The sequence below is a fragment of the Scyliorhinus canicula genome, chromosome 12 (assembly GCF_902713615.1).
Source record: "Scyliorhinus canicula chromosome 12, sScyCan1.1, whole genome shotgun sequence".
NCBI classification, from domain to species: Eukaryota; Metazoa; Chordata; class Chondrichthyes; order Carcharhiniformes; family Scyliorhinidae; genus Scyliorhinus; species Scyliorhinus canicula.
In genome coordinates, this window is record NC_052157.1 from 108,807,101 (window position 1) to 108,834,793 (window position 27,693).

The 27,693-nt window shown below is 51.9% G+C and overlaps 1 protein-coding gene across 1 annotated transcript in view; it reads right to left on the minus strand.

Annotated features, from left to right (window-relative positions):
* Window positions 1-27,693, minus strand: part of mmp28 (matrix metallopeptidase 28) — a 116,567-nt gene that overhangs the window by 61,487 nt on the left and 27,387 nt on the right. Inside the window, exon 2 of the mRNA XM_038814230.1 lies at window positions 16,600-16,679. Coding sequence (XP_038670158.1) covers window positions 16,600-16,679 — 80 coding nt within the window. The remainder of the gene's footprint in view (window positions 1-16,599; window positions 16,680-27,693) is intronic.

The window sequence follows — 27,693 nt, forward strand, 5'->3', positions numbered from 1 at the left end:
AGGGGGGGGGGTGGGGGGCATGACTGTCAGTTTCCGCCTCTGCTGGAATTTTACCAGTGTCAGGAAAGGTGACAATCTCCTGTCCCATTGCCCTTAACCTACCCTGATCGATTGAGGCCCTTAGGTGTCAATTGGGAGACTTTCCCCGCTTCCCCTTGGTATTTTACCAGCAGCAGGTGAACACCACCACACACCTGACTGCTTCACTCCAGGCTTGGGGGATAGGGGCAGTTGGCTCTCTTGCTCAGGCACTCTATGGCCTATGGAGGTCCACGCACACCAACCCCCCCCCCCCCCCCCCACCTTTCTGGTGGCAAAGAGCACCCCTACTGAAAGGTACTCCCTCCCTCATGAACAACCCACCCATCCTCGCTGGAGTCACCCATGCAGGTCCCGGGGAGCCCAACCCCACTTAGGTCTATGCCAGGAGCTCCTCCATCACTGCTGGTCCTGTCAGGACTGAAGAGCTGCCAAGCCTCCAATTAACAAGCGGACTTGAAGGTTGCACATTGTCCCGTAAAGGGGCAGAGACCTCGACTGCAGGCAATTAAGTGCTTAAGTGGATAACAGTCACGTGAAATGGTCGAGCCGCTTTGGTTGGATGAATCAGCACATGTGAATTTCTGAGCAACTCTAGTACAGAGGCATAGAAATAACAGAACTAGTTTTGGTGGAGGTTACGCGAGTAGACATTGAAAAATGAAATGAAAATCGCTTATTGTCACGAGTAGGCTTCAATTAAGTTACTGTGAAAAGCCCCTAGTCGCCACATTCCGGCGCCTGTCCGGGGAGGCTGGTACGGGAATCGAACCGTGCTGCTGGCCTGCTTGGTCTGCTTTAAAAGCCAGCGATTTAGCCGAGTGAGCTAAACCAGCCCCAGTTTATAGTTCTATAATTCTCTATATCACTGGTGGGTTGAAGGGAGTAGATGCATTCTGCTGCTTAGAGAGTTAGAAACCCAACAGCTGTAGAGCTCTAGGGGACAAAGATGCGATTTGGTTCAGTGGTAACATTCACAACTCTGAATCACCAGGTCGTGGGTTTGGATAAGGACAGGGGAGTCCACACCGAATAAAAATAAGAGCAAAGTTTTTTCATAGAACTCCCTTTTTCTTAGACTTTACAGTGCCGATGGAGGCCATTCGGCCCATCGAGCCTGCACCGGCTCTTGGAAAGAGCACCCTACCCAAGCCCACACTTCCACCGTATCCCCATAACCCACTAAACCCACCCAACTCTAAGGGCAATTTTGGACACTAAAGGCAATTTAACATGGCCAATCCACCTAACCTGCACATCTTCGGACTGTGGGAGGAAACCGGAGCACCCGGAGGAAACCCACGCACACACGGGGAGAACGAGCAGACTCCGCACAGACAGTGACCCAAGCCAGGAATCGAACCTGGGACGCTGGAGCTGTGAAGCAATTGTGCTAACCACTATGCTACCGTACTGCCCTTCTCTGTACTAACGCCAATGATATGTATTTTCTTTATAAGGGGACCAAAACTGTACGTAGTATTCTAAATGTGGCCTTTCTATGCCTTGCTTTTCATCTAAACTAATTCAGAATAAATACTGGGCTAGAACATTGCAGGGCAGCCTCTGCCAATACGACCATGCCCAGCAGAGGACGAACACTTGGAAACTGCACCCACTAAAGCACGCCTGGGAAACTGTACCAAGCCAGGTGGCAAAAGATCTTAAACATGCATGAGGTTGTGACTTGTTCAAAGTTTTCAGCAAGTGTTCCTGTTTCTTGTTTGCTTCATTGCACAAGAAATATGGACATCTTTTGCCTTAAGCAAAGTTAAGCAGCTGCTGTGCAGTGAGCCGAGTCAACCCCCAATATGCTTTCTTATTGGTATTTCACATCACAAATGAAAATAAAAATCTTTGAAAGACGTTCTTCCTCCCTCCCTTGTATAAAAGGTAAAATATATAATACCAAACAGAACACCCACTTCATTTTCTCGTCTGTTCAGATTAGATGCATTCGCTGAACTTCTAGAAAATGGCAGTGTGGTGATGATTTATTGCCCATTCCTATTTTTCATGTAGCCAATTGAATTTGTGCCTGCTTCCATCAGCGTTCAAGAGGCGCGACACAATCCAGGACAAAGCAGCCTGCTTGACTGACACCCCATCCACTGCCTTCAATATTCACTCCCTCCACCACCAGCATACAATGGCAGCTGTGCGAACCATCTACAAGATGCACTGCAGCCACTCGCCAAGGTTCCATAGACAGCATCTTTCAAACCTGTGATCCAAAAGGATGCCTGGGAACACCATCACTTCCAAATGCCTCTCCAATCCACACTCCATCCTGCTTTTGAAATATATCGCCGTTCCTTCACTGTTGTTGGGTCAAAATTCTGGAACTCCTTCCCTCGCAACACCGTGGGTACGTGGGGGCCGGTTTCACTCAGTTAGCTGGATGGCTGGTACTGATGCAGAGTGAGGCCAGCAGCGCGCGTTCAATTCCCATACCGGCTGAGGTTATCAAATTCCCATACCGGCTGAAGGCACACAATTAGACTTCTCAACCTTGTCCCTTGCCTGAGGTGTTGTGAAGCTCAGGTTAAACTCCCTCTCAAAAGGGGAAAGCAGCCGATGGCCATCTAGAACTATGGCAACTTTACCTTACCACGTGGACTGCAGTGGCTCAAGAAAGCAGCTCACCACCGCTTTCCCAAGGGCAATTAGGGATGGGCAATAAATGCAAGCCTAGCCGTTGACTCCCACATTTTAAAATCATGGATGTATTGGCACAGGCCTCATATGATGTTGTTGGGCACAGATATAGGTGGTCCAGGTTGGTTGTGGAGAAAGGGGAAATGACCTCCTCCATAGGTCATGTCTGTGAAAGATTGAGCATCAGGGCGGTCGGTTTTTGGTGAGATCTTCTTTCTGGGCCAACAAAAGTCATTTGAAAAGCTCTTTGGATAAAAGTATTTTCTTTGGAGTGGCTGTGTTAGACCCTTGGCATCAATTTATGAATGGGAGCACAGGTTCCACACCTTAACACTGTAAAACTGGGGTCCTGTCGTGCTTTCTTTTCCTCTGTCTTTCCTATGGCTCTGGTCCAATTATGGTAATCAGTGAGTTTGCCCACCTTTCTTTTGATGTCTATGTTCTAATGCCAGGTATCAAATGATACCACCACACGGTTCAACCAGCTATCGATCAAAGAGCCAAACACCAATTAGTTAGTTCAAGGTCAAGGGTACTTTATTTACACACAATTAGTCATGCAACATAAACACTACGAGTTAGCTACACATATCAACTAAGACAACCTGTACTTAACTTCAGGCACCAGAGGAACAGTGGCCGCTGTCCGATTCTGGAACTATTCAGTCTGGAGAAGTAACTGATGCTCAGCTAGGCTCATCTGTCTGGTAGCGAGCGTTGAACTTGGACTTGCTTCTGGTGTTGCTGCAATTGGAGATGGCCGTAGCCAGGGTACCAGGTCCAAGAGAGCACAAACATGTGGTGAACTCTACTTCTTATACTTGGGGGTTTTCACGCTCTTTTGGGTGGTCCTTCAGTTTGGGCCCCACTAATTGGGTGATCCCTGATCACTCTCTTCGATTCCTAACCAATAAGTGGGGGGGGATCTTGATGGCTGGGCCTGTCCCAAGCGGTCACTGACCCTGTTGTTTTCGCTTCCCCTGAACAGGGAGTGGCGCCTCCCTGGTTGCTCGAGTACCAGTCCTTTGTTTTGGAGAAGTTGGGCCATCAAATGCCTGCCTGAGTCTTGCCTTATCCATTTTACCCACCAGGCTTTGTGAGTTTCTGTGTTCCTAGTTGTAAGTGGCCATCCCAGCTGGCTACAGTCCTGCTGTCATAAATGATCTTGATTCTCAAAGGAAACAAAGTTCCCACCTGATTATAGTTCCTGAGATTCCAGCTGAGTGGCAGAAGGTACAGATTAGCTCGTCATTGTCACCGCTTACACAGAGAGGTGGGCTGTACCCATTCAAGGCTGCAATGCCTGGCTCCAAACTCCAGCCAACTGATTGAGACATAAATGTATGCTGATATCCAACAACAATTCGCACCTCACGGAGGAAAATGTCCCAAGGTGTTTCACTTGCGCATAATTTTAAAACCGGCACCAACCAAAGAAGAGCCATTCGGGGAGCTGACCAAAAGTTTGGTGAAGGTGGTAAATTTTAACGCAGAGTATAGCAGAGGAAGAGAGAGACAGGCGGACATGGGAATTCCAGAACTACGGGCCTAGGCGTTTGAAACCACAGTGGCTAATAGTGAAGCAAAGGGTTATCAGGGAAGCCAGAAGCGAATCCTGACAAGATTGCAGGGCGGGAGGAGGTTGCAGAGATGTGGAGGGGCAAGGCCACAGAAGGACACGGATGAGAATTTTACCCACATGCGAGGTATTGATGGGTCAAGAGCCAATGTAGATGAGCGAGTAAGGAAGTGCTGGCGAATGGGATTTAGAACAGTACAGCACAGAACAGGCCCTTCGGCCCTCGATGTTGTGCCGAGCAATGATCACCCTACTTAAACCCACGTATCCACCCTATACCCGTAACCCAACAATCCCCATTAACCTTACACTACGGGCAATTTAGCATGGCCAATCCACCTAACCCGCACATCTTTGGACTGTGGGAGGAAACCGGAGCACCCGGAGGAAACCCACGCACACACAGGGAGGACGTGCAGACTCCACACAGACAGTGACCCAGCCGGGAATCGAACCTGGGACCCTGGAGCTGTGAAGCATTGATGCTAACCACCATGCTACAGGAGTTAGTGCATAGTCAGCAGAGCACTGGAAGAACGCAAGTTTAAGGAGAGCAGAAGGTTGGAGCCCTGCATCCAGAAGACCGAACCACCGTCTGGAGATAACAAAAACATGAGTGATGATTTCAGGAGTAGATGGGCTGAGACAAGGTCAGTGGCAAGTAATATCACAGAGATGGAAGTCAGCCAGCTTGTCGACTCAGAGGTCATGGGGTTGGAACCTTGCCTGAGGGTAAAACAGAATGCCAAGTTTGCAAACAGTCTAATTCAGCCTGGGACTGTGGCTAGGGAGATGGATATAATACAGGATGTGGAAGGGGTTAAAATATAATGGACCATCCTTAGCTGACTCAGTTACTCAGACCTAGATTTCCACTCATAAAATGGCGTATGAATTAGAGCTGTCGGAAGTCACTCTATCTTACTGCAGCAGCCTCAGTTACTGATTGGGCTCCCTACACTGGTTCAGGTAAGGTCATTGTTGGAGATTGAGAATCAGCCCCACCCAATTCTGGATGAGGCAGAAAGGTTTCCGAATGCTACTCAAACATAGCCTGAAAAAACAAATACTTCATCCAAGGACGTATTTCACTGTCATTGGAAGAGGCCAATGATCCGAGTATAACATCTCTCCAGCAACCTTTTCCCAGCGATAAGGAGCTTACTGGCCCAAGAAACCATGTCTGGATATATAACCGCCTATATAAAAATCTATAACACCCAAACTCAGATTCAGGAGGGGCACTTACCTAGTCCCACTCCCCACCCTAACCCCACCTAACCTGCACATCTTTCGACCATGGAAGGAAACCAGAGCACCTGGAGGAAGCCCACGCAGCCACAGGGAGAACTCCACACAGTCACCCAAGACTTGAATTGAACCTGGCGCTGTGAGGCAGCAGTGCTAACCACTGTGAGACCATGGCAAACACACAGACAAACATACAGACACGTGCACACAGACACACTCACAGACGCGTGCACACAGTTACACACGCACAGACATATGCACACAGAAACACACACAGACGCACAGAAGCACAGGTACACACAGACACAACAAACAGACACCAACACACACACCGACCAACACACACACACACCGATAAACACACACACACACACACACCAACACACACACACACACCAACACACACACACACCAACACACACACACACACATGCACAATAGTTGGGCCTATACAAAAATGATCCATGTAGCTGAAGTCAGATATTTGGAAAAGAATGGTATTTTTCAGGATTTAAATGGCGCAGGTCTCTCATTACGTGTAAACATGATATTGAACGTCTAGAATAGACTTGTCCAACCCACGGCCCGTGAATGCCCTCTATGTGGCCCCCAGACTGATTGTTGAAAATGTCGGTCAGTGGGCATGAAGATTTCTGCAGAGGATTGTTCCTTCAATCACAGCCTGTTTCTCTCCCACCTTTGCTGGTGATTGAACCTATCAACAGGGCAGGAAACAGGCTATGATTAGACAAATAGTGAACATTGCAAACCGTGAGTATGTGAAGATAGAGAAAGAGACACTGTGGAGAGCACAAGGCCTTCTCTTCACGTGCTTTCCCAAGTCTCCGGTGCCTGGTGCTCTGGCCCGAACCTGGCTGCTTTCCCCCAGCTCACCCTGCGCTCGGCCTTCCCCTCAGTGGGTGCCTGCATTTGGGCGCAGTTAGGCCTCAGGCCTCGCTGTAGGTTTCTCTTCCTCTCTCATCACACACTCACATAACCCGCACCCTCTTGGCCAAACCAGATTTAGAGACTGATGGTGAGTAAGTGAATGTAAGGGTGCGTGAGTGAGTATGAACATGGGTGAGGGAGCAAAGGTGAGGGTGGGTGAATGACGGTAAAGGTGGGTGAGCAATGGTAAAGGTGGGTGAGAGTCCAAGAGTGAAGATGTGATTGTGCGCAGTGAGTCATGTGTGTGTGAGGAATGAGGGGTGAATGTGTGTGTAGTGTGTGTAGTTTGGAGTGTGTGTAGTGTGTGTGTACTGTAGTAATCCACGGGAGGCAGGAGTTCCGTCACCACACCAATATTTATTTACAATAACGATATTACAGGAGCAGCTACAAACAGTGCTGCTAGCAGTCCAGTCAACTTAAGACTGGCTCACAAAGCCTACACATGTGATTATATGGGCCCCCTCAATGAGCTATCATTGAGGGAGCTCATACTCCAATTGGCCAACCAATAAAGCCAATTGGAGTTCATTACAGTGTGTAATGTGTTTAGTGTGTAGTGTGTGTAGTGTATGTACACATGTGTGGAGTGACTGTGTGAGGGTGCGTGTATGTGTGTGGAATGTGTTTGTGTGTGTGAGAGGGGTATGTGTGGGTATGTGAGAGAGAATACGGGGACACACTCATCCTTTCGCACTGTAATGGTCGTCTTTATTTATTTCACATTTTTTAAATTATCAATTTATTGTTGTGAATTCTTTGCTCAGTAATTTGTATTTTTTTATTATCAGCTTTTTTTTTTTGAAAAATTCATGTTTAATGTTGTGCCAAACTCATTCTGAAGTTAGCTCAACAGCTCCTGCCATGTGAGAAAAATTGAAATGTGGCCCCTACAGGAAAAGATTGGGCAAGCTGGGCCCAGAACCTTCGACTAATCCAGTCCGAGCCTTGCTTAGGTTAATCCACCACATTGAAGACAGATGTCTGTGGTGTGTATGGATGGGAAGGGAAATCTGGGGCGCGATTCTCCGACGTCGCTCCAGAGCGACCTCGGCATCGTGAACTCCATCGAGCGAAACGCCCGATCGCAAACGATTCTGGCCCAGGGAATGGGTTAGCATCGGGGCTGCGAGGAACACGGGGGGGGGGGGGGGGGGGGGGGGGGGGGGGGGGGGGGGGGGGGGGGGGTGGGGGGGGGCATGGCGTAAAATGCGCGTCGTCAGCGCGTGACGCCCGAATGACACCGCGTCGCGTCTTAAAAGGCGCGATCCGCGCAAAGAAAGGCCCGCAGCAGAGGAAGGAGTTAAATGTCGGAGCCACGGAGGGCCGTGCCGAGGTTCCGAGATGCCGACCTCGAGACTCTCCTAGATGAGGTGGAGCAGCCCAGGGGCATCTTCTGCCCAAGACGAGGCATCGCCACCCTTCCAGCGCTGAGCGACAGGCCTGGCGTGAGGTGGGCACGGCAGTCAGTGCTGTGGGGCAGACCCCTAGGTCCGGGGAGCAGTGCCACAAGAAGCTCCACGACCTCACCAGGGCTGCCAGGGTAAGTGCCACGAGGGTGCCGCAGGTCACAAACACCCCCCCCCCATGTCCCTCATCAACCCCCCCCCCCCCCCCCCCAGGCACGAGGGGGAGGGGGCAGATTGAGTGGAGGGGGGTGAACAACGTTGTCACAGACCCACATGTGCGCTGCGACCCCCTGGAGAGATGATATGGTGTGGCTCCAACTTTCCCCCCCCCCCTGCACAGCATTAATGTAGCCTATATCTGAACGCCCTGATGATACCCGCCTAATTGTGATGCTCTATCCATGCCCCCCCAACCCCGCAACAGAAGACTGCCCACAACAGCCGGGAGCGCAACAGAACCGGAGAGGGTTTGCCCATTCTGCACCCCCTGACAGTGTTCGAGCAGAAAGCACTGGACCTCGTCGGGGATCCGCCACCCGAGAGGTCGTGCAATGCGAGGTTGGAGGCGCAGAAGCAAGTGAGACAACCCTGCATTCCCCCCACAGCCCATCCTCTCTCCCCTCACACTCTATCCACTGGACCACCTTACACCCGGCCGAGCATGTTTAACGAACCCCGTATCATTCTGTTCCCCAGGGCCAGCTGACGAACGTCCAAGACCGTCTGGTGCCACTCACAGCCGACCATCCGCGACGACACCCGCGCCTGGGATCGCACGACAGAGGGTGGCAGGAGGTCGGCCAGAAGGCCCATCATCTAAAACCGGGACTCTCGAGGGGGATGTAGAGGACTGACAGCGACGACCTTCATGTCTGTGCGTTGCCCGAAGTACGGGACGCGAGACAGGACAGGATGGGGTCTGTGGAACCAGACTCACAGAGGATGGCAACGCAGTCAACGGACTCACCTGACGCTGAACCGTACATGGTCCGCGTGCGCCCTGCGCTGGGTCATGACTGGGACCAGGACACGATGGACGTACTGACGGACGAGGACCTAGAGCTTGCGGCACTGCTATCTCCCACATCTTCCACCATCCCAGATACACTCACCTCGGTTGGGCAAATAAGTGATGAGGCTCCTGGGTCACGGTCTGGTGTGCACCGCACAGCTGAGCCGGTACAGCAGGTGGAGGTCGGAGCAGCCGAGGGGCTGGACGGTCGGAGGGCAGCCCAGGCCCAGCATCCAGCTGCCGCCCAGACGGTTCCCGGGTTCCTGGAGTTACTCGACCCACCTGGACAGCCGATGCATTTGGAAACCCAGGGACACAATGACGGGGTGAGGGCCATCTTCCAGCAGCTGCAGACGCAGTTAGAGGAGTCAAACCGCGTCCAGGAGCAGGGAGTGGTGCCGCTAATCGCAGCCACCCAGGCCGACACCGCACGGGTTGCGTCCGCGGTCGAGGCAATGGGTGAAACGGTTTCGGCCATGGGTCAGGTTATGCAAGGCGTTGGGTTTCATGTGCACGCGTCATCCATGGCCCAGGAGAGGGCTGCCCTCTCACAGGCAGCAATGCGCCAGAGCCAAAACAACATTGCCGGTGCGCTACGGGCCCTAGCATATTCTCACCAGGCCATGGCACAGTCCAACAGTCAGTCGCGGAGAGCATCGACCACCTGACCCACCTGCTGGATGTCGTCACTCACTCACAGGATCAGGTCGCACAGTCCCTGGCGGGAATGTCTCACTACCTGTACTCTGTCTCAGAAAACATTCGGACCCTGATCGATACCGTTGCAGGCCTCCAGGACTGGCAGCGCCAGGTGTCGGTGGGGCGACGGGGAGCCATGTCGCGGGGCGAGATTCTCAGCAGTCCGCCTTCACTCCCGCTGTACCATCTGAGGATTCACTTAGACGTAGTGGTAGGGCCCGTAAGGCAATGAAGAGGGACACAGAGTAAGTTGGCACGGGTGAAGGGCACAGTTTAGTTGTAGGGGCTAGGGCATCTGTATATAATATTCACCGTTAAACTCACTGTTGCACCGAACTTGTAAGACTGTGTGATTTATTCCGTTTGCACGGGGATCGTGATGGTGACCGAGTGTCGCTGAGGTTGACGAGCGGTGAAACTTCGGTGCCGGGTGTGCAGTCCCTCTCCCCCCCCCCCCCCCCCCCCCCTCCCCCCCCACAGTCGGACACCGTAGTCCTCGGCACTCCGACGCCAGCTACCCCACATGGGCACGTGATGGAGTGTCCCTGACGAACGCAGCGACCACCGAGATGGATGGTTCAGCTATTGCCATGAGTCAGACTTTGTCCAATGATTCTGAGCTCACAGCTCATCGCAGATCAGGCTGTCATCATTCAACATGGCACTGATCACACCCGCTGACACTGTCATCAATGTAATGCTATACCGTAGTGCCGCAGTGGTAAGGTGATGTCGAATTGGAACAGTGTACGCGGAGCGGGGGTGTGGGGGGGAGGGAGGGTGGGGGGGTGTGCTATCCGTGTGCACGACTGACGATGCAAGTGGTACAGTTCAGCGATCCCCTCCCACGCGATGCGTAAACCTTGCGGACACCAACGCGTCGCGTGCCCGCTGTCCAGGACGGTGCCGCCGTGCAGCCTCCTGAACATTACCACCACCCGGGTCGTGTCTGTCTCCAGCGCCCTACGCCCCACCCTGCTGCACGACATGCTCCTCGCCCTCCTCCTCCTCGTCCTCATCCTCGTCCTCATCCTCCTCCTCGCCCCCGTCCACGTCGACATCAGTGCCCGCATCCTGTGCAGTCCTCAGCGTTTGGGGATGAATGTTCCCCTCGGCATCCCCCTGGACATATCGGCCATGAGCGCCTGCGGCCTGTACGGCGACGACGGGCCACTCCGCGGCCATTCCTTCTGCTGCTGCAGCTGCCCCTGCATCTGCATCCACTGTGGGACGTCGCTGTCGACGCTGCTGGATGGCCAACTGCAGTGCAGCGGCTCCAACCACTGTGGTGAACATCGCTGTCTGATTGGCATACATGGTGACCTACAGAAGGGTGGTGGGGGGCAGATAAACGACATGTTACACGGAGGCTCTTCGACACCTCGGCAGCCGGCTGCCACGGGATACCTGTGTGTCCTGGTGGACTGGTCGCGCTGCTCACACGTGGCCAGCCTAACCCCTGGTCACTATCTGCGTCCAACGGTCACTTAAGAACGTCCTCCTCATCGGTGTGTCAATGGGCTCTGCCCATCAGCCACAGGGCAATCTGCCAGCGTGTCCTCTTCACCGTCCTGCCATGGCAGGGCGGCTGACATGTTGCATCCGCAGGTGGACTCCCACCTCCACTCCCTCCCTCTCCCTCTCCCCCTTCCGCTCCCTCCCTCTCCCCCTCCCACCTCCACTCCCTCCCTCTCCCTCTCCCCCTCCCACCTCCACTCCCTCCCTCTCCCTCTCCCCCTTCCGCTCCCTCCCTCTCCCCCTCCCACCTCCACTCCCTCCCTCTCCCTCTCCCCCTTCCACTCCCTCCCTCTCCCCCCTCCCACCTCCACTCCCTCCCTCTCCCTCTCCCCCTCCCACCTCCACTCCCTCCCTCTCCCTCTCCCCCTCCCACCTCCACTCCCTCCCTCTCCCTCTCCCCCTCCCACCTCCACTCCCTCCCTCTCCCTCTCCCCCTCCCACCTCCACTCCCTCCCTCTCCCCCTCCCACCTCCACTCCCTCCCTCTCCCACTTCCTCCCTCTCCCACCTCCACTCCCTCCCTCTCCCCCTCCCACCTCCACTGCCTCTCTCCCACCCACCCTCCCCCCGTTGGCTGCAGTGTTCTCGGGGAAGCCTTCCCCAGTCTGCAGAGACTCCGGGACAGTCCGCTCACCTCCTCAGTGTCAGCGTCAGCCAGCACGACTGGCTCACGATTAAAAAAAGCAGGTGTGGACGGCGGTGGCGTGAACTGGGGTCACGCCGTCAGGACTTCGGCCTATTAGGGCCGGAGAATAGCGGGGGTATCGGAGAATCGCCATTTTGGGCGCCTCGGGCGATTCTCCGGCTTGTGCCGCGCAGAACACGACGGGACCTTTTTCGCCGGTTGGGAGAATCGCGGGAGCGCGTAGAACCGGTGTCGCGGCCCGCGATTCTCCCAACCAGCGCGACATCGGAAAATCCCGCCCCTGAACTTTGCCCATGAGTGAGACTGCAAGAGATTATTTGGAGGTCAGATAGGATTTGGTGAACGCTCTGCATGTGTGGAGGAACCAATGTGTCCAGAAGTTCAGTGAGGTCCGATATAGGTCCATGCTATGCTTGGGGGATGCTTGCAATGAAGCCACGCACTTTAAGGAGAGTTGTGCTGTTTACTGTACCACCCTTGGGGGCTGCTGGTATCTGCTGGCCACTAAGCAACGGCTTAATCCCACACTTTGCCTCTGTCTCACGAGTAATTGTTGACCGTCCTCTATTGGAGGAGGGAAGGAGTAAATGGAGTTCTTTTGGGGTTGAATTGGTTTTAAAGTAAAGTTTATTTTTGACTGGCGCAGTCTTGATGGTCTGAATTGTTTGTACAGGTTTAAAGGAGGCCTTGTGGTAGAGTGGGTGGGGTCTCTGCCTCTGAGCCAGTTCGAGTCCCACCCCAGGACTTGATGGCCAAGGAAGGTGGGTTCACAACGCGGCCAAACAGGTTGAGCGTCAACCTGCGAATCCTTTCACTACGCGCCAATGGCTGCCGGTAAGAGTGGGAGTGGCTCCTGGTCCGTGGTGCTTGATGTGGAGTGGTGCCCTTCAAGCTACAAGTCTCTGGTGACAGACCAGCAATCTGTTCCAGGAATAACTAGCTGTGGAAATGGACAAACGTCTGCCTTAGTGCTCCACTCGGTGTGGGAAGCGATCTGGAACTGGAACATTTCCAAAATAGGGAATATTACAAACTGGAGTCTAATTCAATCTGGTTTTGATGGTTTATGTATAGGATAAGAATAGAACTTTTGAGAAAATTTCAGCAAGCAGACTTCAAGAATGATCTGTGCTTTATTGATAAAAGATGTGATGCCAAGTCTCAACCACCCGCGTCAAGGGGCTGTGTGGGAGGACCGGGGCCTTCCAACGGACTTCAGGGGTCACCTCAGTGATGCACTGACCCCCTTTACCCACCAAATGGTCCAACAGGTCAGGGCTATACTTGGGCAAAATTGCACAAGTCCCATCCAGAGGATTCCCCAGTGCAATGGAGGGAAGAGGGGTCGGGGAGACTGGGGCTTCCAAACCGTTAATCAGATGGAAATCACCGATTTGCATCCACCTGCCGGTATCGGCAGGGCGGGGTAGTACACCGAGGCCACAGGAGGGGGAGTCGGAGCATTGTGGATGCCCGACGCTTTTTGCCCTCGACGCTCCATTCTTCGCCCAATCAGAAATTCCGATACTGGTGTCAGGCAATGGAGAATCCACCCCATGATCGAGGCTAACACTTCTGTGCACTATTGGGAGAAAACTCCAGGGAGATGAGATGTTAAACTCAGCCTGAATTAAAGGATCCCAAGGCACAATTTTGAAGAAGAACAGGGGAGTATTTATTCTTCAAGCCACGCACATTGTTTTCAAGATCATTCGTTTTGTTGTTGTTTGTGGGATCTTATCATGTGCAAAATGGCTGTGGCTGGAAGAGAATTAGAATTATGGGTGCAATCAAACGGCCTCGCTGCGCCCAAAAAGCAAAGTGGCTGTTAAGAACCAGGAGATCCTGTGTGGTGAATGTAACTCCGTAATTCACACTGTATTGTATATACATGAGACCATGCATTTGTAACCGCAGTTGCATTGCCCGTCCACTAGGGGGAGTAGCGCTGGGAATGCTTAGGAGGTTGCACAGGGCTCCACCCTTGGCTCCGCCCACGACTCCTCCCCCTGGACTGCTGTATAAATACCAATGCTCAGAGCCAGTCGTTCAGTTCATCGAGAGTTCAACGCGGAACAGGCTGGCTCTGTTGTAAGTAGATTAAAACCACTGTTCATACCTTGAAGCACGTGTCTATTGAATTGATGGTTCCATCACCCTTCTCCCAGGATCTACCCAGCTCGCAATGCCAGGCACCCAGAATGCAATGTGTATCACGGCCATTGTGGTGGGATCACTTTTTAGAAATTCTGCATACTAAAGCGAGACAACTAGTCTTACTTTAATGTGCAGATTCCCGAGGTACCTGAGGCGTGGGATCAATCACCCTCGCCTCAGAGACCTCGGATGAGCGCCATTCAGTACTGGTCTCCATAAACAGGAACCAGATGGAACTGCACCCATGGGGGTCTCCCATTGGATCGGGGGTCCCAAAGGGCATGCCCTTGGGATGGGTGATACCCTGACACTGCTGGCCCTGCAGTGGAGGGAGGCCAAAGTGACCCTCCCATAGTGCACTGGGGCTTGGAGGGTCTGGGGGACGCTTCGGGGGCCTTGGAGATTGAGACGCCATTTTTAAATGGCGAGTGGAGCTCCTCGGTGCAGAAAACAAGGCTATGTACGGCCTCGGCCGTGCGTTCCCCGCTGAGACCCCTTATCAAATGCAAGTTGTGTTTTATAGCTTTTTGATTCTCGGTGCTGCGAGTACCGGGAAACACGTGGCTCAATGCGCTCCCTACAGGACTTTGTTCCCATTCAGTAAAATCGCGCGATGGGATTCTCTGCTCCAGCCGCTATAAATGGGAATTTCCATTGAAGCCACCACACCCGGCCGGATAATGTGGGGCCAGAGAATCCCGCTGCCAGCAACTGGCCGGAGAACTCCAGCCGATGTGTTGAATGGAGCTCACCGCTGATATTGTCCAGCAAGGTTTGCCCCAATAATAATGCCCTCCGATGTTTCATGAAATTGTGTCATTTGTGTGTTAATTGCCAATTAAACGTGCCTCAGGAAATTAGAATTGTTAGTTAACATCACGAGTGCCGGGCGCAGAACCTCGCGCGAGTCACCCGACTCGCTCTGCCAGACAGGTCTGGATCACACCCTTGCCGGGCGAGATCCAGATCTGAATATATAAATGAGTTATAAATACCCGGGCACCGGATTCACCTGATGCCCAGGACTCACCAGTGCAGGGTGCCTGGGAGACATCGACGGGGAGCTTTTCAGTACTGGTGCACCCAAACGTGGACCAGGCGGAATTGCATTGGTTAAGGAGTTGGTCCGATTGCCCACCAATGCCCTGTCGGTGCCATTACCAGCTCAAAGTTGCAGCAACTTACAATGAGAGGTTCATCTTCAGATGCCCCTTCCCAGCAAAGCCTGGTACGTTGCTTTTTGTTCCCCACGCCCCACCCTCAAAGCCACTTACAACTAGTTTGCCCTTTGTCACAGGCGTATTAGTTGAGCTCTATTTACAGTCGACAGATTTTGAGTTGTTTGCCGTTTCTGGTTTGTGTCAAACTATCCATTGCCAACCTGTCCAAATATAGCTGACTGAACAGAACAGGCCGGTCTGGATCTTGACAAAGTCTTTTCTTGACTCCTTTAGCTGAGGTCACTGCCAGTTGAAAGTTGAAAATCACCCAGCAAAAGGTCAAGGCCCAGGCGATAGGAGAAGTACAGGGCAGGTTCTCTACCTCCGAAACGGAATCTCAGCTTTAGTAACCTGAAATCTGCCTCCATTTGTATTCCTCTCACCTATCCCACAATACCAAGACGAAAACTCAAACTCTCTGAATAAAAGTCATATAAAATAAAGAAGGTGATTTCCCAACTGGTTTTACACAGCACACAACTCGGGTGGGAATCTCCGGTCCCCCAGTCATGTGTTTCTTGGATGTGCGCCATTCGCTGGTAGCGGGATTCTCGGGATGCACTGCCAGCAGGAAAAGAGAATTCCAACAACTGGAGAGTTCCGGGCCATATGTTTGCCTGTTCTTCATTATAACAATTACTCTTGGAAAAAATCCGGCACAAAATGAAGGTCATGGTTGAGGGGTGGGATTTAATGGTAGCGACGGTGCATTTCTTCACCGGCTGGAGAGCTGGTGGCAACCCCACCATGGCTGCCGTCAGGGCTCCCAGCTCCACTGGGGACCAGTCTTCCTACTGTGGGCTGGGTAATGCACGCCAAGAACTGTTGGCTAATTAGAGGCCAGCAGCTCTCCAGTACGAGCAGTGTATAGGGAATGGTGGCCAGTGCCGGTACTGCAGTGGGCCCAGGCTGAAGATTGGCACAGGAGTCCAGAAGTGAAGGCGAGTGGGGCAGGATCGCTGGGGTCAGTCAGCGAGGCCCTTGAAGTGAGGTTGGTAGGAGGGGATGTTTCCAGGGTAGGAGAGCCCCTTCCAGTGGGTCGCAGGGTTTCCGCTGGCAGCTCTGTCCGTGAGACTAGGGATGGCAGAGAAGGAGGGATTTCCCCCCCGAGCTGCAGGCACACCTGCCAAGTCATGACCTCTGCCTACTTTGGGTGAATACCAGCGATAGTGGGGTGAGGTTCTTAAGTGGGTGGCTTCGGGCCTCACTTGGCTTCCAGGCAGGAAGGCCAGTCTCAAACCTTCTCTTCCCAGGCTGGGATCAGTCAGCAAGGCGACTACGTCTCCACCCCTAGCCTGTCCCATAATATGCTCCCTGACTGCCTCCCAACCTGCAGCCAGAGGCAGCAATAAATCCCATATTGGTTTCAAAGACCTTGACGCAACAACTGATCGATGAACCCTTACGTTTGCAGTGTTGATGTTGTCCTAACACCATTTCAGTGTCTGTCGATGAAAACCTTACCTCACCGCCTCTTTCACCTGAGCTGAAGTCAATTCCTCGGTAGGACCAGGTTCAAGGTAGCCGTATTTTTCCAAGAATGCCTTGGGAAAGAAAAGGAAAGAGATATTCAATCCTGAGCAACCAAATGAAAAAGAGCAATGTTAGTTTCTATTAAATATAATTCTGAACACATTCCACCAGTCATTGTAAGTCAATGTTGTCCTTCCAACTTTGTCTTGACCTGCCAGACTGGTTACTGGATCCAATAAACTCACAGCAGGTGATCATGTCTGTCCAATATTCCTTCCCTTCTTCTTCTGGAGAAAGCCTCTGTACAGTTACTATCACTGATGGCAGGAACATGATATGGGGGATGAATTTCTCTGCACACTGTGTGTAGTAATGAGTGAACTCCTTGTAACTTACCATTTTGCCACACATAGGCTGGAATTCTCCGCCGTCCACTGGCGGCAAGATTCTCTCGACCCAACGACAGTGCCCCCCCGCCCCACCCCCCCCCCCCCCCCCCCCCCCCCCCCCCCCACCCCCACCCCACCCCCACTCGCGGATTTCCCGGCGGTGTGAGGTGGCTTCAATGGGAAATCCCATTGACAGCGGTGGGAGCAGAAACGCCCACCACCAGCAAACAGAGAACCGCCTCCCGTGGCCGAGAAACAGGTAGCTAGGAGGCTTAGGAGTCCTGCCAGTTGTGTAGAAAGAAAACCTTCCCTTCTGAACCACAGATCCATAGAATCCCTACAGTGCAGAAGGAGGCCTTTCAGTCCATCGTATCTGCACCGATCCTCTGAACGAGCACCCTACCTGAGCCCACTTGCCCCCATATCCACAAACTTGCAAATCCCTCGCACTGAGGGGCATTTTTGTATCATGGCTAATCCACCTAATCTGCACATCCTTGGACTGTGAAAGGAAACCCAAGCAGATACAGGAGTATGCGCAAACTCTACACAGACAACCACCCGAGTTCAGAATTGAACCCGCGTCCCTGGCGCTGTGAGACAGTAGTGCTAACCGCTGTGTGCTGACTGCACACATGTCCGTGATGCACCATCAATTACGACGAGACGAGAGTAGAGAGTAATCGAGGATTTGTTACGCAGAGATGTGGGGCGGAATTCTCCGCTCCCCTCGTGGCGTGGGAGAATCGTGGGAGGGCCTCCCGACATTTTTCACGGCCCCCTGGTGCCCCCAGCGATTCTCTCCCCCCCCCCCCCCCCCCCCCCCCCCGGCTCGGATTAATCACCGCTCACCGTTTTTCACGGCGAACGGCGATTCTCCGAGCCCAATGGGCCGAGCGGCCGGCCCGTCTCGCCCATTTCACCACGGCAGCAACCACACCTGGTCGCACGTTTGGGGCATCTAGGGGCCCAATTGGCACGGGAGCACCACGACTGTGCTCGGGAGGGGACAGGCTCGCGATCGGTGCCCACCGATCGTCGGGCCAGCGTCCAAAACGGACGCACACTTTCCCCTCTGCCGCCCAATGTGGGAACAGTGACTACATTTTAAAAGCCCCTCATTGATTGTAAAGTATTCGGATGTTACAGAAGTCTTGTATAAGTGAAAGATATTTTAAAATTTTAATTAACGGAAATTTGACTTATGCAGTCACCATAAATCAGGGAGCACAATGATGCAAGCTGAATTGTAGCAACTCAGTGACCCTGCATTCCTACGGAATAACATCAAGACTTCTGAGTCATCGTAAACACTGCTTTCCTGCAATCCAATAGCAACTACATATTATAATTGATTGTCTATTGTTACAGTACTAATTATGGTCAGAGGTTTTAATGAAGGGCCCAGCCCAAGTTGTTAAGCTTTCTTTATCTGATGCTGCTCAATTTCAATTCATTATAGTTGCACACTTTTCATTCTTGGAACTAATCAAACCATTGAGAAGGGTGACCTACCCAGGGTCAGGAAATGTCGAGCACCGATCCATCTCTCAGATTCCCTTTGAAACTTGAACTAAGATGTCCCTTTCCTTTTAACTCAAGGCCAGTAAAGAGGGTGGTAGAGGTTTGTGCTGTGTGGAGAAATAACCCACCAGACAACCAGGAAAGAGGATCAAACAGAATTAAAGCCGGAGGACCAACTTCCATCAATTTTTCTTCCAATTTACTCTCCTTCCGGCTCTCCAACAAAGATTTAAAGACGCTGCCTCATGGGCAGCAACCCTCCAGCACCTAGGCCGTGTGACCAATCTTTGTGCCCAAGCCTATTTTGACCAGTTATTCATTCCCAGGGATCATTCATCACAGTTGAGTGTGATCGTATACATGACCTGCACGCTCAACTTTCGACAAGGACTCTGTAAACTGGAATCTGGAGTGGGAACACCATCTGAAGTTTCCCCTTCCATAGCTCAGAGACCATTCGCTGGCAGCAGGATTCTCCGGTCCCATGGGCAGCCCCACTTCCCCCCCCCCCCCCCCCCCCCCGATAGATCAGGCAGTCCCACAGTGACCCAACTCAGGTTAAGATGTTTCAGAGGTTAATCCTGTATCAAGTTCAAATATTCAGTCAATATGGGATTCCCACACTTCCAAAATGGAGGCCTTGTGGCACAATGGGGACCATTCCTGCCTCTGAGCCAGAAACTCTGGGTTTGGTCCCACCCCAGGACTTGGTGGCCAAGGAAGGTGTGTTCATAACACGGTCAACCAGGTTGAGAGTCAACCTGTAAATCATTCCACTACGCCAATGGCTGGCGGTAAGATCAGGAGAGACTCCGGGTCAGCCACGCGTGATTCATGAGGCCTTCTCAACCTTGCCCCTCGCCCGAGTTGTGGTGGCCCTCAGCTTAAATCACCACCAATCAGCTCTCTCCCTTCAAAAGGGGAGAGCAGCCTAAGGTCTTCTGGAACTATGGTGACTTTGATTGCATCTAAGTACTTCAGCGATTTGCAACGCAAGCCTTTTCGTTTTTTCATGAGGCAGACTAAACGTATGAAGCAAAGCTTTGCCACAGTAAATTTCTGGGAAGCTGGATCTTTCAATGGGGCTACCCACAGTGGGAAAAACAGCTGGCTTGCAATGCAGAACAATGCCAGCAGCATTTCTCCCCGAACAGGCGCCAGAATGTGGCGACTAGGGGCTTTTCACAGTAACTTCATTGAAGACTATTTGTGACAATAAGTGATTATTATCATTATCCCTCTTTATTTTTGTTGCTCTGTCTGTGGGCGAGTAAACAAGCCCTCAAAAAGCCCTGGCTAGGCCACAAAAGAAGTACGATTTACAAGAGCAGTCCAGGATGGAACTCTTTCCCCCCCCCCCCTCTGATTTCTGTCCACACTGGTACAACTGGGAGCAGAAACCCAGTAGGCTGGCACTTGGGGAACAATGCGATGGTCACCAAGAGGCCACGTGGAGTTGTGCAGATAAAGCAAATTGGCAACAGGGAGAAGGGCAGAACGACAGGAAAGGAACCATCTCACATTATCACCTGTTGCCCAAAGAATTGGGGAGCTATTCATACTTTGTACTTCCTGCCTTGTTGGTGTGCCTGGCCTCCCCGAACAGGCGAATGTGGCGACTAGGGGCTTTTCACAGTAACTTCATTGAAGCCTACTCGTGACAATAAGTGATTATTATTGTTATTAACTAATTGTGCAGTAATCACAAGAATGACTGGTTTCCACCACACTGTAGTGTTTTGATGCACTGATCTATGCTGCCCAGGAGTGGAAAACTAAGTGAAGAGGCTATTGTACCTTGCACTTAACCCCCTTGTTAAACTTAGATCAAAGTCTCATACTGAGCATAAAAGTTGCAAGAATGCAATACTGGAATGGAGTTCTTCCTTAAAACTTAGAACTTTCTTTTCAGCGCTGAAACACTAATAAAATCAAACCAAGCAGTTCAATGATTTCCTGCCTGTGTTTAAAAACAAAACAGTGCCTAATATGGGGTGAGAAAACAGGGGCAGTACACATGAGGCATGTTTCCCACACTCAGAAAGGTCAGCTGTAAATGCAGATTTATATAACCTTCACCTCTCCCTCCCATTCATGCCCCTCTCCTGCTGCAGTCATGGTCAGCTAGGGGTCAACGTCAGTAGCTGGTCCGTCATTTATGAGCCTGCAAAGTGAGAAAATTCTGTTCAGCCACGGGGAGAGGATTGGGGCGAGACAAGGTTACCCCCTGTGATTAAATGTATTGCTGGAGACTTCATCACATGACTCCCCATTCCCATCCCCCCCCCCCCCCCCCCCCCCTACTGCTCCAGCCATTATCCATTTTTTTGGTCAACACATCCATCTGTGTGACACACGGCCATCCTAAACCAATTGGAAAGCAAAAAGACTCATTACCCAACTGTAGGATCATAGAATCCTTATATTGCAGGAGGAGGCCATTCAGCCCATCACGTCTCCAGCGACCCTCCGAAAGAGCAACCTACCTTGGCCCACTCCCCCGCAACCCCACCTAACCATTGGACACTAAAGGGAAATTTAGCATGGCCAATCCACTTAACCTGCACATCTTTGGACTGTGGGAGGAAACCGGAGCACCCGGAAGAAACCCACGCAGACACGGGGAGAACGTGCAAACTCCACACAGACAGAGACCCAAGGCGGGAATTGAACACCTACCAATTTCTGCTCACTAAGGCTGAGTTAGACCTGTAATCAGATAGTTCAATGAAAATCAGAGTAGCTGAGATTTCAGAATATGTAAAGTGACTCTCTACTTCATATCAATATTTCACCTCAACCCCAGCCCAACCTGGATGTCATAACTCCCACGAGGACCACGGTGAAACCATTGTTGATCTTCCCGTGGGACCGGTGGAGTATGAGCTTCCGAGGTAAGGGCTGGAAGCCACCAAGCTGAAGCTTGTTACAGGCTTACATATAAAAGCCGGCCCAAGCAGGGCCCGGAGTTGTTGGTTGTTGCAACAGGGATTGGATTGGGAGAGAGTGACTGCCACTGGCAGAGTATTGTACATAGTTCAATAATTCCTTGTTCCACTATTGCTGGCTTCCTCAAGTTACTAAACTGGCGATAAGGACAAAGGAGACTCCGGACTCATTTGTGGGACCACCTAGCTGCCCAAACGATTACATTCCTGGAACGTGTGTGTCATATTATCCACTCCTGTATATATAATGAAGTGCAGACGGCAGTGATTGACACACAGGATGACCAGTAAGCACACAACACAGTGCAGCCAATCACCAGACAGGACACGACCACTATAAAGCCAGAGGGCACTAGGTTTCCCGCTCTCTCTGGACCCAGCCACTGAGACAGTCAGAGTCCACGAGCTAGCAAGTGCAAACACCATGCGGTAGCTAGTAAGTCTGGTCAGGCTACTACTAGGTCTCCAGTCAGATCAGTATAGTGTCGCCCCACAGCTGATCATGTATATTAGTTATAATGTTGAATAAAATCGTGTTGGATCTTCTCCAGTGTTAGAGGTCTGTCTCTCGCCACACTGCATCAAGTGCAGTCCACGTCGCACCAAACTGCCTAACACATCAGTGTGGACATAAACGTTCAAGATGCCACTGTTCTGTAAGCTGGAAGTCTTCGATGCAGGCCTGGAAGATCGGAGCTAGTATGCTGAACTCATGAGGTACTTATTCCAGGCGAGTTGTACTTTGGGAGAAGACCGTCAGAAAGTCATCCCCCTTAAGGTCACTTACAAGGTCGCCTACAAGGTCCTGACTTTTGGAATTATAAAGACTCTCACTTAACCGGCCGCACCAGACTCCAAATCGTTTGGTGAGCTGGTGCATTGGTAGCTGAACATTATGGCTCTAAACCTTGCATGATCATGCAGCAGTATAGGTTTAATTCAGAAATGCGGTCTCCAGGTGAATCGGTCACTGACGTCTGGACCTGCCTTAGGCAATTGGCAGAGCATTGCGAGTTAGGGCCGTCCCTCTTTGAAATGTTGAGGGATAGGCTGGTTTGAGGGATAAACAACACGGCCACTCGGGGGAAGCAGTTGGCGGAGCCCACCTTAGACCTAAAAAGGTGCCATCGACCTGTCACTGTCCCATGAGCACGCAGAGCTGCAGGGATCCATGGACTATAGCATCTCCATAGTTTAGCCCGCCCTCCATTTTGAGCTTTCCCTGGATCACCAGGCAATGTTGGTCAGGTGATCACCTCCCAAATGGCAGCCCCACAGGCCCCATACCCAGCTGGCAGAGGTGTTCGCGGACATCTTTAACCTGTCCCAACTCCACTCCGAGGTCCCCAACTGCTTCAAGACGACCACCATCATCCCAGTGCCAAAGAAAAACCAGGCAACATGCCTCAATGACTACCGTCTTCAAAAGTACTTAGGCCCTGACTTCAATCATAACGAAGTGCGTTGAGAGATTGATCATAAAACGCATTACCTCCATACTCCCAGAACACCTCGACCAACTGCAATTCGCATACCGTCGCAACCGGTCCACAGCAGACACCATTTCCCTGGCCCTACACTCATCCCTAGAGCATCTCGACAACAAGGACTCCTACATCAGACTCCTATTTATTGACTACAGCTCCGCCTTCAACACCATAATCCCAGCCAAGCTCATATCAAAGCTCCAAAGCCTAGGATTTGGCTCCCCACTTTGCAACTGGATCCTCGATTTTCTGACCAACAGACCACAATCAGTAAGAATGAACACCAACACCTCCTCCACAATAGTCCTCAATACCGGGGCCCCGCAAGGCTGCGTACTTAGCCCCCTACTCTACTCTCTGTACACACACGACTGCGTGGCAAAATTTGGTTCCAACTCCATCTACAAGTTTGCTGAAGATACGACCATAGTGGGCTGGATCTCAAATAATGACGAGTCAGAATACAGGAGGGAGATAGAGAACTGAGTGGAGTGGTGCAGCAACAACAATCTCTCCCTCAATGCCAGGACAACTAAAGAGCTGGGGCGGGATTCTCTGACCCCCCGCCGGGACGGAGAATCGCCGGGAGCCGGTGTCAATCCCGCCCCGCTGTGTCCCGAAGTCTCCGGCACCAGAGATTCAGCGGGGGCAGCGACCGTGCCGGTTGGCGGGCCCCCCCCCCCCCAGCGATTCTCCGGCCTGCAATGGGCCGAAGTCCCGCCCGTGTCATGCCGGTCCCGCCGGTGTGGATCAAACCACCTACCTTACCGGCTGGACCAGGCGGCGCGAGCGGGCTCCGGGGTCCTGGGGGGGGTGCGAGGCAATCTGCCCCCCGGGGGGGGGGGGGGGGCAGGTCTTCACGATGGCAGAGGCGGAAGTGACCCCCTCCCCTGCGCATGCGCGGGGATGACGTCAGCAGCCGCTGACACTCCGGCACATGCGCGGACTTCCGCCGGCCGTGGCACCAAAGGCCGTTCCCACTAGCCGGCGGGGCGCCAACCACTCCGGCGCGGGCCTAGTCCCTCAATGTTAAGGCATGGTCCCTAAAGGTGCGGAGACATCCGCACCTTTGGGGCGACCCGACGCCGGAGTGGTTCATGCCACCCCATCACGACGGGAACCACCCCCCCCCCCCCCCCCCCCCCCCACCCCCCCGCCGGGTAGGGAAGAATCCCGGACCTGGTCATTGACTTCAGGAAGCAAAATACTGTACACAACCCTGTCAGCATCAACGGGGCCGAGGTGGAGATGGTTAGCAGTTTCAAATTCCTAGGGGTGCACGTCTCCAAAAATCTGTCCTGGTCCACCCACTTCGACGCTATCACCAAGAAAGCACAACCGAGCCTATACTTCCTCAGGAAACTAAGGAAATTCGGCATGTCCACATTAACCCTTACAAACTTTTACAGCTGCACCATAGAAAACATCCTATCGGGCTGCATCACAGCCTGGTATGGCAACTGCTCGGCCCAGGACCGCAAGAAACTTCAGAGAGTTGGGAACACCGCCCAGTCCATCACACGAACCTGTCCCCCATCCATTGACTCCATCTACACCTCCCGCTGCCTGGGGAAAGCGGGCAGCATAATCAAAGATCCCTCCCACCCGGCTTACTCACTCTTCCAACTTCTTCCATCGGGCAGGAGATACAGAAGTCTGAGAACAGGCACAAACAGACTCAAAAACAGCTTCTTCCCCACTGTCACCAGACTCCTAAATGACCCTCTTATTGACTGACCTCATTAACACTACACCCTGTATGCTTCATCCGATGCCGATGCTTATGTAGTTACATTGTGTACCTAGTGTTGCCCTTTTATGTATTTTCTTTTATTCCCTTTTCTTCCCATGTACTTAATGATCTGCTGAGCTGCTCGCAGAAAAATACTTTTCAATGTACCTCGGTACACGTGACAATAAACAAATTCAATCCAATCCAATCCAATTCTGAACCAGGCCAAGCACTTGGGAGCCACAGCTGACCTATGGGATACTTCGCCCTGAGGGCGAAGGGGAGAGCCAGCCACAGCGCTAAATCTGTGGTTGGAAAATGCGTGATGGCCAGAGCCACCAAATTCGATGCAGTGAACATTGTCCAAGAGAGCTGCTGAGATCACTGCGAGCAGGGCCTTGCACAAGGGCCCCCCGGATGAGGAGGACTGCTTGATGATGCTGAGCTGCTCACAGCCCCGAAGGTAGTGCTGATCTGGGTCACGTTGTTAGCTTCCGGCTGCTGCTGAGTAAAGATTCAAGAGTTGTGGGCTCCTTCTCACAAACACCTTTTATTTTCCTTGAACACAGCTCTGTACAAACCTCTATCATCACATCACATGCTCTCAAAGACCACCTTCAGCCTCTTCACGTATCAGTCTCAATTATTGGATACTTAACATCAATGAAACATTTAGAACATAGAACATAGAACATAGAACAGTACAGCACAGAACAGGCCCTTCGGCCCTCAATGGTGTGCCGAGCCATGATCACCCTACTCAAACCCACGTATCCACCCCTTAACCTTACTTTTATTAGGACACTACGGGCAATTTAGCATGGCCAATCCACCTAACCCACACATCTTTGGACTGTGGGAGGAAACCGGAGCACCCGGAGGAAACCCACGCACACAGGGGGAGGACGTGCAGACTCCACACAGACAGTGACCCAGCCGGGAATCGAACCTGGGACCCTGGAGCTGTGAAGCATTTATGCTAACCACATGCTACCCATTGGAATGACTCTTAACCCATTCCTTAACATGCATTAAAAGTAAATGGTCATCCTGGAGTGATGGAAATGGACACTGGAGCTGCCGTCTCCATCGACAACCATCAGGCGTTTCAACAGGTTGGATTCTCCGCCACTTTTCAGCCTTGACCCACCAGCGGGATTCTCCGTTACGCTGGCCGGTCAATGGGGTTTCCCATTGTGAGGCAGTCCCACGCTGTCGGGAAACCCCGGGAGCTGGCAAGTTGGAGCATCCTGCTGGCGGACTATCCCACCCAACAACTTTGCATAGGCATCATGCCGCTGACAATACACGACGCCAAAGCAAGGTTGGCTACCTATACCGGCAAGCCATTGAGCATTGGGGGGACCACCGTAACTCCGGTAATACAGGGGCAACGGTCTGTCTTCCCTTGATTGTGTTAGGGAGACTGGGGCCCAATTTGCAGACGTGTGACTGGTTGCGAGGCCTCCAGTTCAATGGGCAACAGATTTTTTGGATGGGCACAGGGAATCTGTACGACGTACTGAGCAAATATCCCAGAACATTCCCGGAGGGTCTGGGCAGATTAAAAGGGGCCAAGGCCCGTATCTACATTGATTCTGATGCTCAGCCCCAGTACTTTAGAGTGAGATCTGTCCCCTACTCATTGTTTGGCAAGGCTGGATCGGGGGATTATACACCCTGTACAATTTGCGGAGTGGGTCACACCCGTGGTGCCGTTGTGAAGCCCGACAAATCTGCCTGACTCTGCAGGGATTACAAGCTCACGGTAAACAGAGCTTCACATTGGACCAGTACCCGATGCCCAGAGTGGATGATTTGTCAGCAAAACTAGCTGGAGGGAGTTCTTTTATGGAACTTGACATGAGCCACAACTATTTACATGTGAACTAGAGCCAGCATCCAGACAATTTGCGGCCACAAACACCCGCAGGAGATTATTCGAATGCACCCGCCTCATGTTTGGGGTCTTGCTTGCCCGGTGATTTTCCATGTAATGGAAAGCATCCTGCAGGGTCCTAAATTGGGAAAGACGGTTCTACTCCTGCAAACCTCAAAAAGCCCTTGTTCCTGGTCATAAATTACAAAGCATATCTGGGCAGGCCTCTGCTATTAGGGAATGAGCATTTCTGCTCTGGTCCTGAAGCCTCTTTAAGTTACATTGAAAGACACCAATAATTTTACGTTTCATTGCATGAGATTCACTTTTCTGCTTCCTGCTATCCTGTCTCTCCGCTCTCCCCCCCCCCCCCCCCATCACACTTCCCACATTGTGAATTTGAAAAAAAAAAAATTTAAGATAGTATCAGTGACCATGGCATATTGTTGTAAAAAACTCAAACAGGTTCAGTGATATCCTTTGGGAAAGGAAATCTGCACTTCTTACTCGACCCGAGCCTAAAAGTGACTCCAGTCCCACACCAACATGGTTCTGTCTGGGTGAGGCCTAGCAAGCTACTCAGTCGTATCAACCCACCTCAAACTTCATAGTTCAAGTAGGGATGGGGCTGACCAGTGATGTTGTTATCCTGAGATTAGGCCCAAATCATACCCGTGTAAAACGCATAGAAATGAAAGATGATCTAAATGACACTTTGCACTAAATCATTGGAGTAATGGGTCAGGGCATGAAAATTTATTTATCTAGCATGACGTAATCTAGCATCTAGGCCGTCGGTGCATCCAGGCTGGAAAGAGTGAGAAATGAGGCAAGTCGTTAGGTGTAACTAAGTTTGGGTTTTAAAAGGTTGCAGATTATAAGCGTAATGAACTCCAATTGGCTTTATTGGTTGGCCAATTGGAGTATGAGCTCCCTCAATGATAGCTCATTGAGGGGGCCCATATAATCACCTGTGTAGACTTTGTAAGAATCTTAGGTTGACTGGACTGCTAGCAGCACTGTTTGTAGCTGCTCCTGTAATATCGTTATTGTAAATAAATATTGGTGTGGTGACAGAACTCCTGCCTCCCGTGGATTACTACAATAAGATTTAAAAACATAGACA